The sequence below is a fragment of the Plectropomus leopardus genome, chromosome 9 (assembly GCF_026936395.1).
Source record: "Plectropomus leopardus strain MGB_pleo_1.0 chromosome 9, ASM2693639v1, whole genome shotgun sequence".
Classification (NCBI taxonomy): Eukaryota; Metazoa; Chordata; class Actinopteri; order Perciformes; family Serranidae; genus Plectropomus; species Plectropomus leopardus.
In genome coordinates, this window is record NC_142184.1 from 23893396 (window position 1) to 23905303 (window position 11908).

At 39.4% G+C, this 11908-nt stretch overlaps 2 protein-coding genes across 4 annotated transcripts in view; one reads left to right on the top strand and one right to left on the bottom strand.

Moving 5' to 3' along the window:
* Positions 1–2220, bottom strand: part of phactr3a (phosphatase and actin regulator 3a) — a 43194-nt gene extending 40974 nt beyond the window's left edge. For all 3 annotated transcript variants that reach the window (XM_088082289.1, XM_042491282.2, XM_042491280.2), the window contains exon 1: positions 1322–2220. The gene's annotated coding sequence lies outside the window, so the exon portion shown is untranslated. The remainder of the gene's footprint in view (positions 1–1321) is intronic.
* pigt (phosphatidylinositol glycan anchor biosynthesis, class T) lies at positions 535–11536 on the top strand. Its single transcript, XM_042491279.2, has 11 exons — positions 535–957; positions 2657–2834; positions 3738–3865; positions 4051–4151; positions 4289–4463; positions 5464–5561; positions 5999–6155; positions 6403–6603; positions 7643–7808; positions 8034–8117; positions 9389–11536. The coding sequence occupies exons 1-11, from the start codon at positions 552–554 to the stop codon at positions 9636–9638; spliced, it is 1944 nt and encodes a 647-aa protein (XP_042347213.1). The 5' UTR covers positions 535–551; the 3' UTR covers positions 9639–11536.
* Positions 11537–11908: the final 372 nt, after the last annotated feature.

Below are 11908 nucleotides of genomic sequence, written 5' to 3' on the forward strand. Positions count from 1 at the left end.
TGAAGAGCAATAAAAAAGCCAAAAACTAAAGTCAAAGATAACTTTTCTCCACAGCAGAAATTTTAATATGTCATAGCTGTAAAAGTACATGTGTATGTCTATTTAATAACATCAATGATGACTGCATTCAATTAAGGGAAGGCCCTGTCATTGTGCATGCTGGCTTAACTGAAATATGCTCCTGGGACACTTTATGGAACTCAGCCATCGCTAATTCACCTGTGCTTTTTGACATGTCAAAATGTCTGCTGTGAAAAGGTCCATCAGTGCATGAAAAGCATCATTAAGGTCTAAATACAACCACTTTTACATAATCAGTTAGTTCTACGCTTTATTAAAATGCCATTATGTTCAGAATAATTGCTTAAAATTAAGCAGATAAAGCTTCCATGTTAGCATTTCCTCGTAAAATATCACAGAAATGATTTTTTTTTGCTCAAAACAAAGAAGATTCACACCAGTGCCACAGAAATACATATGGAAGCAGCTCATTGGCTGTTCCTGGGTATGACGAACCAATGCGGAAGTGAACCACCGCCGTACGAGCAAAGATGGCAGCTACCAGGTACAGATACTCGGCTGTGCTGCTTCTAATTTGCAGTTTCTCCGTGTTGGTGGTCGCAGACAGTCTAGAGACGACACAGACGAGTGACCACCATGCCACTGCGGTCGATGATCCGCAAACAGCCGCAAAAGCAGCGGAACAAACAGCTCAGCAGCCCGCGGTGGAGGAGAGGCGATGGGAAGCAACCGAGGTTAAAGAGGCGACTCCGGAGGATGCTGCAGCCGACAAACAGGACACTCCTGCCCCTACAACCTCGGCCACCTCCTCGGTACCTCAGCCTAAAGACGATTTCCAGGAGGAGCTGGTCATCAGACCGCTGCACTCAGGGGATATTTATGCCAGTTTCCAGTTCCGCACCCTGTGGGAGACTGACTTCATGACAGGAAGCAAAGGTAAGCTAACTGTTAGCAGGGAGTATCCAGAGGATGTTGGACAGATCTCCTTTAAACCTCCATTTCTGTCTACTCCTTCAACCTCAACGATATGACCAGTTACCATGACAATCCATACAATAGTGCTCTTGAATATGTAATAGATTTTGTCACTCTAAACACTGAAGTTATCACTCACAGACATAAATTCACCACCAAGTTCGCGTCTTTCCTGCAGGAACTGAAAGCTCCCCTTAAGTCACTCCGCTTAATAAATAACAAAAAGTGTCAAGCTTTTGGGAAGTTATGCCACTTTCCTCACCGAGTCCTTTGACTTCATTGTTGTTACTGTTGAAGCTCCTAAATAAGCTTGAGATGTACTCACTGTGAGATGATCCAGGACGCTTCGGCTGTCCATCGATATGAGGAGAGTCGCGGTGTGACGCTCAACTGATTTGTCCGATTGTGTTCAAACGAAACAAACAAAAAAAAACATTACCCCAAAATAAAGAGGCGTTTACGAAAACAAAGCTCAAATCAATAAACGAATTTATCAAACAATAAAACGAAGATTTAACCAAACACACGGCGGTTGAAGACTGCGTCCTCTCCGGCGTCTTCCTGCTCCACTAATGTAGCGCACCTGCCTCTGATGAGAGGACCCCGAGGGCCCCACCAGTGATGTGTTGAAGGGACCACAAAAAAATAGGAAATTATAAAGGATTCCTGGCTGTCGATGGAATAGTTATCTTACTGTCTACATGTGCTTTTCTACGGTTTTGGAAAAACAACAACAACAACCGGACAGAGAATCTTTGGTCATTTTCAAAAGGGAGACTTTTTAGATATACTTCCATTAATAAAATTGATTTATATTTAACCTTTTGAAAACTGAGCAAAATCGGTCTTCTTTCAGCAACATGAGAAGAAGCAATGAAAGAAATAAAATGTCCTCAAAGTTAGCAAGAAATTAGAAAAAAAAAAAAAAAAAAAAAGCAAGAAAATCACCTGAAAATTAGTTAAAAACAACAACAACTACATGGAAATGACCCAGAGAAAGGGGCATATATTTATAATAATTCTGCAACAAAATTTTAAAATTATGGTTATTATAAATATAGTTTTTCCCTAGATTTTATTTCCATTTTAAGTCAAAATGTAGTTGTTTATTGCAATTTGTGGAATATTTTTTTGAACAACTTTCTAATTGCCTTCTCCCCCTTTTTCCTTTTTAATGACAATTTTTTCTAGGTTTCAAAGGTTTAAATACTTTGTAAAAAGCATCTAAATCAGGCATGTCAAACCGGTCCACAGGGGGGCCGGTGTGGCTGCAGGTTTTGTTTCCAACCAAGTAGCAGCACACCAGACTTAACTCATTTAATCAACTGATCTCCGTCTTCAGACAGTTGATTGGTCAAACTGTGTGCTCTTGGTTGGTTGGCACAAAAACCTGCAGCCACACCGGCCCCCCTGTGGACCAGTTTGACATGCCTGATCTAAATGCAGCACAAGAAAAGTGATGTCACTCCAGGTTTTAAGGGGTTAACTGATAATAGTAATAATTCTGTAATACCGTGATACACGGTAAACAGGGACATTTTCTGAGACGGTTATAATACTGTGTAAATCTCTTATCATTGCAACCCTAGGTGAGAGAGAGGTATCGTTCACCCTGCTCATCGTAACCCTAACCTGTGTAATGTTTTGTTGTGTTTCTCAGTGTCCCACTACCGGCTCTTTCCCAAGTCTCTGGGCCAGGTCATCTCCAAGTTCTCAGTGCGAGAGCTGCACATCTCCTTCACGCAGGGTTACTGGCGGACCATGCAGTGGGGGCAGCCCTTTCTGCCGGCCCCTCCTGGGGCTGAGCTCTGGGTCTGGTTCCAGGACTCTGTGACAGAGTGAGTACGGCCCTCTGGTGGCTGCAGAGCTTTAGAGGAGATATAAACGTTCAGTATCTTTAGAAGAAAAAGCTTCACCTTAAAACCAGTGGTGGAGGAAGTATTCAGGTCCTTTACTTAAGTAAAAGTACTGATACTACCCTGCAAAAATACTCTGTTACAAGTAGTCCTGTATTGAAAATGGTACCTAAGTAAAAGTCAGTATAGTCAAGGAAATGTACTTAAAGTATTTAAAGTAAAAGTACCGAAAGCAGAAAAATGTTTTTTTAAAAAACTAAAACAAAACACACACACACACACACAAGAACCCCTCAAAATTAGGGAAAAAAGGAAATTGGAAATTGGAAAACTGGAAATTATATAAAAAGAAACTTGGAGACTTACATTTTTATTAAAATAATTGACAGATGTTCTGTGTATCAGTTGATTAATAAACTAATCATTGTAGTTGTACATGGGTAAACTGTTACATTTATGACAAAACATGATATTTTATAAACTCTTGTGTTTTTTTATGCAAAAATCTTAATTTGTAGTGACTAAAGCTGTCAGATAAATGTAGTTACGTACAAAGTACAATATTTCCCTGAAAAGGAAATACTTAAGTAAAGTACAAGTACCTCAAATTCATACTTAAGTACAGTATTTGAGTGGGGTGCCCAGCAGCTCACCTGATAGAGTGGGTGCTCCATGCACAAAGGCTTTGTCCTTGCATCAGCGGAGATTCAATTCCAACCTCGTTTCTGTAAAAAAAAAAGCCCAAAAATGAATTAAAAAAAAAAAGTACAGTGCTTGAGTAAATATACTTCATAGTGTTCAACCACTGCTTAAAACAGGGACTATTTGACCAAATCCTAGTACGTGCTTAGTCAGTCATTTCAGCATTTTTTCTGCCCTTATTAGTGTGGATGGCACGTGGAAGGAGCTGACGAATGTTTTGTCGGGGATCTTCTGCGCTTCGCTGAACTTCATTGACTCCACCAACACTGTTCAGCCCAGTGCGTCCTTCAAACCACTGGGTATCAGCAACGGTACAGAGAGGCTTCTTTAAACTGCATTTTGTTAAGCTCTCTAGTGATGAGCCTGAATAAAAGCTAATGCTGTGATCACAATGAGATGCTTTGAACTATTGCAGCATGCTGGAGGGATTCTGTCCAAGATGCATTATTTATATATAGACTGATTTCTATTTTTATTTTTTGTGTTGAACTTAAAGTGACGGACCACCGCTTCCTTCGCTATGCCACCCTACCCCGAGAGATTGTTTGCACTGAGAATTTGACGCCCTGGAAGAAACTCCTGCCATGTGGATCCAAGGTGAGTGTCTGTGTGTCTTCATTTATGTCTTTCTGCAAACATTCAAATAGTTTGTATGCTCTGTGTCAGTGTTCAAATGTTGGTGACTGCAGCTAACTCTTCTTCTGTGTCTTAATGTGGCCGTGTTTCACCTGCAGGCTGGTCTCGCTGTCCTGTTAAAGTCGGAGAAACTCTTCCACAGCAGTTTTCATTCCCAGGCAGTGCACATCAGACCAGTGTGTCAGGACTGGCAGTGCAAAACCACATCCTGGGAGCTCAGACAGACACTGAATGTGGTCTTTGACCTGCACACCCCTGGACAGGGAAAACGAGGTGAGCATTCTTCCTGTATTCACATTAAAAAGGTTACAACGGTATCAACCTGGACCCTCATTTTCTATGATTTTGTGTCTGGTTGACTTATTGAGACTACAATTTTTAAAAACTGGTCCTTGAGTAAGAGTGCTGCAGCTGGCAGCAGCAAATCAAGCTGCAGTGTAATGCAGGGGGGATTTGTGCACCGTCAGGTGTTTGTTTTGCCAGAGACAGACTATGATTATACCAAGTGTCTCACAAAATTATGGAAATGTTCCCTACAAAGATTGACCTTTTTGTTAAAAAGTATAAGTCATTCTGTTTAACCAGAAACAGCCCTGAAAAAGCTGGAGGCAAAGCTACCAGTCTCCATTTAAATAAACTGTAATTTTAGTGTGTATAGAGAAAGCATATTTTCACATCTTACTTTGCAAATTAAAGGTTTAATTCAACCAAATCAAAGTTGGTGATTGTTGGAACAGTGGAAACACGGAGCAAGATTGTTTTTGGGAGTTTTTCTTGTTTTTGTTGACTCTGAATGAGGTTTGTTTTACGGTGATAAAATTACTGTTTTTTTTAAATGGAGTCTGGTGGCCTTGATAATAGTGATTTCAGGGCTTTTTCTATTCAATCAAAAATAATCTTACTTTTTAATAAAAAGGTCTGTCTCTGTAGGGATCCTTTCCATAATGTTGTCAGACACTTACAATAACAACATGAGCCTGTTAGTGGCAAAAACAAGCACAAGCGGTGGACATAAAGTGATGGTGCACAAATGCTCCAAGTGGTTATGTTGCAGCCTTTTTATGAGGCTGCAGCTCTCTCGCTTAATACTGGACCAATTTCAAAATGTCTTCCCTCCATTAGTCACAAAACAAGGAAAAATAGTTGAAAATACCAAAGTCATCCTTTAACTTCAGAGTTTCTGAGATTTGCTGAGTTTGGCAGTGGAAAAAAAAAAACAAACATGTTGATGACTCCCTGGACTTTGTTAACTTAAGCTGTTTTTTTCCTTCAGAGTGGTCTCTGTTTAAGATGTTCTCTCGGACCCTGACAGAAGCTTGTCCACTGGCCTCCTCAAGTAAAATCTACATAGACATCACAGACAACCCTCAGGTTTGATTCCCACATAATTTCTTAATTCACTCAAAATGATGAGTTATTTCCCTTAATGTCAACTCAGCTGGAGGCAAAGAGTCAAATCAATATTAAGAACGAGATATTTAAAGTTTTCCTGAGGAGTTTAGTGGCGCTATGAAGCTGTTTAGTAATAAGCAGGCCCCTGTTTTGTTACACATTGTAAAGAAGACTGCTAACAAGTAAATATGGATGTGAACAATACAGGATTTAAAGGACTTTAAAAACTGGGTTTGCAAAACTTGGATGAAGTAAATGAATTTAAACAAGGCTTGTTTTGTTTTTTTTACAAGAAAACTTGGCAAGACACCTTTAAAGATGATTTAAAATAGCTGATGATACCTTCTACATCTGAATTGATGTAGAAGGTATCATCTTTGAACAGAACGTAAATGAAATCTGATGTCACTTTGCAGGGGGAGCAGTTTGAGCTGAGCCCGGCCACTCACCTGCTGAGCCAGGCAGTGGTGCTCGGGGACAGACGAACCTTCTCCGTCTACGATCTGACCCAACAAGTCACCTTTGGCACGGTGCGCTCGCTCAACCTGCTGATCCGCTGGAAATCCAGTGAGGGTGAGTGAGAACAGCAGAGCATGACACACAGCTTTGTGTCAGAGGCTGGATATAATTATTCATTATTCAGTGCAACAAGAAAGACTTACAATAGAGTTTACAAAAACGTGTCTACTGCTTCTGGTTGTCATATCTCCAAGCGCTGTCTGAAATCAGGTGGAATCATACAACATTAACTCCATGACTTTTTATATGTAAACTTGTTTCTCACCATTAAACCTCCTTGCCTCATGCTCTCTGCTTGCAGGTGAAATGCTGCGTCCCCTGCTCCACGCTGAGCGCTACGTGGCCGGCTACGGGCTGCAGACCGGAGAGATTCACACACTGATGTACAACAACCACCCCTACAGGTCTTTCCCTGTGCTGCTGCTGGACTCTGTGCCTTGGTACCTTCGTCTCTACATCCACACGCTCACTGTGACCAGCAAGGGGAAGGACAACAAGCCCAGTGAGTAACTAAAGAAAGACAAAAAGGAGAAGGACACAAAATTGCAAGCAGGGTCTGAAATGAACAATTACAAATGTGCCAAATGCCGGAGCAATTTGTCTATAAATGGATAAAAGCTACTCACAGCTGGTTACTTTTTGAAATTATAGGAGTAAGATCAGCCTTATACGAAGAATATATGTGAACTGAGACAAGTACAATTTAGATAATTAATAGTTATGTGATCCAAAACGTTAGTTTGATACTAAAGCTGCAAAATTAATCTGTTAGCTGTCAGCTGTTTAATTCATCCCCAACTAATTTAATAATAATCTGAGTATTTTATTTATTTAAGAATAACATTTTTAAAATTCTTATTCTGGCTTCTTAAATATGATTATTTTCTGTTTTATTTACTCCTTTATGACAATAAACAGTTTTTCTTTGGGTTGTGGACTAAATACATCTGAGTATGTGATCTTGGTCTTTTGGGCTTTTTTTGGCCATCTCTGACATTTTTCGACCAAACAACTAATCAGTTAATTGAGAAACTAATCGACAGATTAATCCACAGTAAAAATACTAATTGTTAGTTGCAGCCCTATTAGACACAACCTGTACTGTATATGCATGGCAGAATTATATGCACAAAAGAATTCTCTGATGTACTTTTACTTGTTAAAAATACTGTCCTTACACAGATAGGTTAAATTATTTCACTAGGTACATGAGTTACACATACCGGATGCTCTTAGTCTCTCTATAGGAGTCATTTTGTCGTGTAATTCCATGCAGATGCATCTTTTCACCAGAGGGAGGAGAACTTGAGTCATATTTTCTTTAATGAAAGCTGAAGTAGACCAAGATTGTTCTACCTGCCTATCTTGGTGCTCGGTTCTTGTTCAAACATTCTGTATACATTATATGGAATACTAAGTATCATTTGTGGAGTATTGCCACATTGTATTATATGTACACAAATCAGTGAAACTACAAAGAGCTGTGGATAAACATTACAGCAGCGTTTCAATAGCCACTTATGTTTTTTTTCCTCTGCCAGGCTACATCCACTACCAGCCGTCAAAGGACCGCGTGAGGCCGCACCTGCTGGAGATGCTGGTCCAGCTCCCTCCCAACTCTGTCACAGAGGTCACAGTGCAGTTTGAGAGAGCTCTGCTCAAGTGGACTGAATACACCCCTGACCCCAACCACGGCTTCTATGTCGGGTATGCAGCAAGTTCCCAAAACTGATTATTTCCAGCCTTTGCTAAAAGAGGATGCAGCACACATGTTGCTTCTCATGCCCCTTTAGAGGTTGCAGGGTGTTGTTTGATTTTAAGGGTTTTAAGAGTTGATGGTTTGAGAAAGCTGTAAAAGCTCTGCATTTGTTTTGAGGATTTTCCTTTTTTCTGACTTTCGAAATGACTAACATCTGTTTTTTCAACATTTAGATCTTCAGTAATCAGCTCTCTTGTACCAAGTATTGTCGCCATGGATACAAACAGCACTCAGGAACGACCACTTTTCAGCAGCTTGTAAGTATCAAATTGTTTGTTTTCTGAACAAAGTGTCCGCTTTCGCTACTCATTCACATGTTGTTTGAGGTCCTGGAGGGAAACATGTTTCACAACACAAATCACATTATCCTGACTTGTTGTCTGAACTATTGCTAAAAAATAAAACTACTAAACCTGAAAAGTAGGAAGAAAGCTCACAATGGTTGGATTTGCACGGCAGATATTAGTGGAACAAAAATCAGTTCTTCAAAAAGAACAACTTAAAGAGTTCAATCAAATATGTTGAACTATTTTCAGATCTATCCTGCTGCTGCTGAAATTATGTCTTAGTATAATTGTAAATATAATCATGCAATTTAGGTGATGTGTGTATATGTCTAAATATAAACCTAATTTCAAAAAAGTTGGGACACTGTGTAAAATGTAACTAAAAACAGTGATCTGCCAATCCATTATAACCTATGTTCAATAGAATACAGTGTGAGATATGTAATATTCAAACTGATAAAACTATATTGGTTTTTGTAAATAGGCACTCATTCTTAATTTGATGCCTTTAACACATTTCAAAAAAAGTTGCCACTTGCATGTTTACCACCGTGTTACGTCACTCAGTAATCGTTTGGGGACTGAGGACACTAATTGTTGAAGTATTCAAAGTGGATGTTTTTTTCCTATTCTTGCTTGAAATAACTTTAGTGCAGGGCCTCTGATGAACAATTTTGTGCTTCAAAATGTCTTTGATAGACAGGTCTGGACTAAAGGCAGGCCAAGTACCTGCACGCTTTTACTACGAAGCCACTATGTTGCAGACTGTGCCTCATTGTCTTGTTAGAATAAGCGGAGATGTCCCTGAAAAAGATGTCTGGATGGCAGCATATGTTGCTCCAAAACCTGCATGTGCCTTATAGCATTCATTGCACCTTCAAAGATACTATCACAGATGATAAAATTTGAATTAATAAGATGATTAATAGCAAAGAATTTATAATCTTCTTCTTTATCTATTTTTATTTCTAAGTCCGTCTCACTTTTCTTCTCATATTCTCCTTGTCTTCTTTGTTTTCAATTTAGTTTTTTTTTTCTTTTCAAATTGTTTTTTATTTTTATTTTCACATATTGTCCCCTGTGAATGTTGTAAATCAGTAACATCTGTACATCTGTTGTTGCTTTGTTAGCATATCCATATTGTTTACAGGTGTTTGCACTCACTGGTGAATAAAGGGGGGAAAAAAGAGAAGCACATTTGTCTGTGAAGTCGAATGATCAGATTTCCTGTCACCTTACAGTTTTCCCTGTAAAGAGGAGTCGACCTACTTCGTGCGTGTCTACACAGAGCCTCTGCTGGTCAACCTGCCAACTCCAGACTTCAGCATGCCTTATAATGTCATCTGCCTGACCTGCACTGTGGTGGCTGTGGGTTACGGCTCCCTCTACAACTTACTGACCCGGAGCTTCCAGATAGAAGAGCCCAGCCCGGGACTGGCCAAGAGGCTAGCCAACATCATCCGCAAGATGAGGGGCGTGCCGCCACTCTGAGGCTGGACACGGATGCCTGCTGGCTCTACTTTTAGAAAGGAAGTTTTCCTTTTGGTGAAACCACTGGTAAACATGTGATATTCAGGGAAGAACTGAGTCAAGCACTGGTATGGATGTTTTTGAAATAGTCAACTTGAAGGCTTTTTTTAAAGGGAAGAAGACAAATTATTCTTTTGAACATGAATATATTCAGGATTGTTTCCTGCTGGCTAAGGATGAGAAAATATAGACATTTCTCTACTTGGATGGAAATAAGGAACTAAATCTGTGCAGTATGCTGCTATGGTAACTGCATCAGTGTTTGGATTTGATTGTTTTTGGTTTTTTTGGATGTCTGAAGTCATAACTCTGCTACATCATAATACAGCCACAGTGTCTCTGAGACATTTTGTTGCTATGGGTGGTAAAATGTTATAATAAATATGAGAATGACGGCCTTACACAGCATCACAAAGAGCTAAGATAGAAAGAAAAGATTACCTTTGTTCTCGAACTGCATTCCTGACCTGTTGATTGCTATCCTCCTGTCGGGAAAGAAAGAATAAAATTACTATATGAGTCAGAGATTCTCACTCAGACTGTCACATTTCCTGAAACGGCAGTTTTGACTGGATATCAAATAACTCTAAAAAGTCCAACAAAGAACTAAGATAGCCTCAAAGTCCAGCTATGGGCCATCCCATGATATGTCCTTTTTATTTAAGTTATCTTACACATATTTTGTAGGACTTTTAATATACGAGAAAAGAAGAAATGCCCATAAAAAATACTGAAAGTTACCAATCCATCATTTTTCAAAAATTTTACGAGCGATGTTATTACTTGCCTGAAACTACTTGTTCTATATAAAAGGAGAAACCCTCTTACCAAACATTTATTTTGCACTTGTTGGTTGTTGGATGCATGCTTGAATGTTAAAAGATTACTTCACTAACAAAAAGACCATTTGTGTATCAGTCACTCACACTATGTTACGCTTAATTTGTGAAGAAAACCGTTTTTCTCACATTCTTCCACAGTGAACGGAGAATCCAAAAACATACTTTGTTAATTGAAATAAAAGGGGACTGTGTTTAACAACACATATTAACAAATATCAAAACATCTGTTGACAAACTGTCACACAGCATTTTTTTTCTAAAAATGCGTGCGTTTAGCAAATACTGAGCCTGCAATACTGATCATCAATGAAAAAAAAACAAACCTAAGCTTACGAGTGGCGCGCCCTGAGCGTATGTGCATGCCAAGACACGCTACTCAGCCATACATTTGACTGTTTGTACCGTGTGTTTTAAATCATAATGTTTAAGTGAAGATGCATGTTTTCGGGAAGCACTGAACACATGACTGGATAAATGAGACTTTGATTATACTGCAGGAGCTGTGAGTTTGTAAACATGTTTTAATGTGGCTTTGCAATTGTTATACACGGCCCCCGTTTACTTCAATTCATGAGGAATGCTCGCTTTTTTTGGATTCTCCATTCACCATTCAAAGCATGTTAGAGGAACATAGTTTTCTTTGCAAATTTAATGTAACACAAGGTCAGTAACTGATATACAAATGGTCATTTTGCAGCGATGTATTCCTTTAAATGTGATTGTCAGCAGATATCTTCATAATCATTTGCCTTTAATTTGTCAGGTCATTAATTCACTCATCAGTTCAATGCAGTTTCAGTGTCTTATTTATAGAGAATTGAGGTCTGTTATAATGGAAAGTACCATAACCCTGCCATTAAATACTTTCATACATCTGTTGAACTCTTTACCTGAACAATCCTTTATGTTCATCTGCCTAAAAGTCCATTCTGGTTCACTTATGAGTGAACTTGAGTATTTAAAGCAGTACTGTTTGTGTGTTTTATGCCTTTTCAATAAACCGTTACATCCCCTCGCCACACACACATTTTATTCAGACGTATAGCAGTGAAAGTAGGTACACCGTCCTACACTGCACCAGAGCTGGAGCTGTATTACTTCCCACTGAGTGCCCACATTTTTGTGTAAACAAACGTGGCCCCTCTTCTGGCAGACTCCAAGAGCACAAACACAGACGTCTCTGTGTTTGGCCGGTCAACGAGTCTCACCCCTGCACGTTTAGCAACAGTGTGGAACAAAAACAAAGGAAAGAGCAGCATTCCACATAAATGATGTTCATGTCTGGTCAGCTGCAAACAATGTTCTCTCTGCGTAAGCATATATACACGGCCAAAGAACAGTCAGTTTTAAAAGGATGCATCACACTCAGTCACTTTTATAAAATTACAA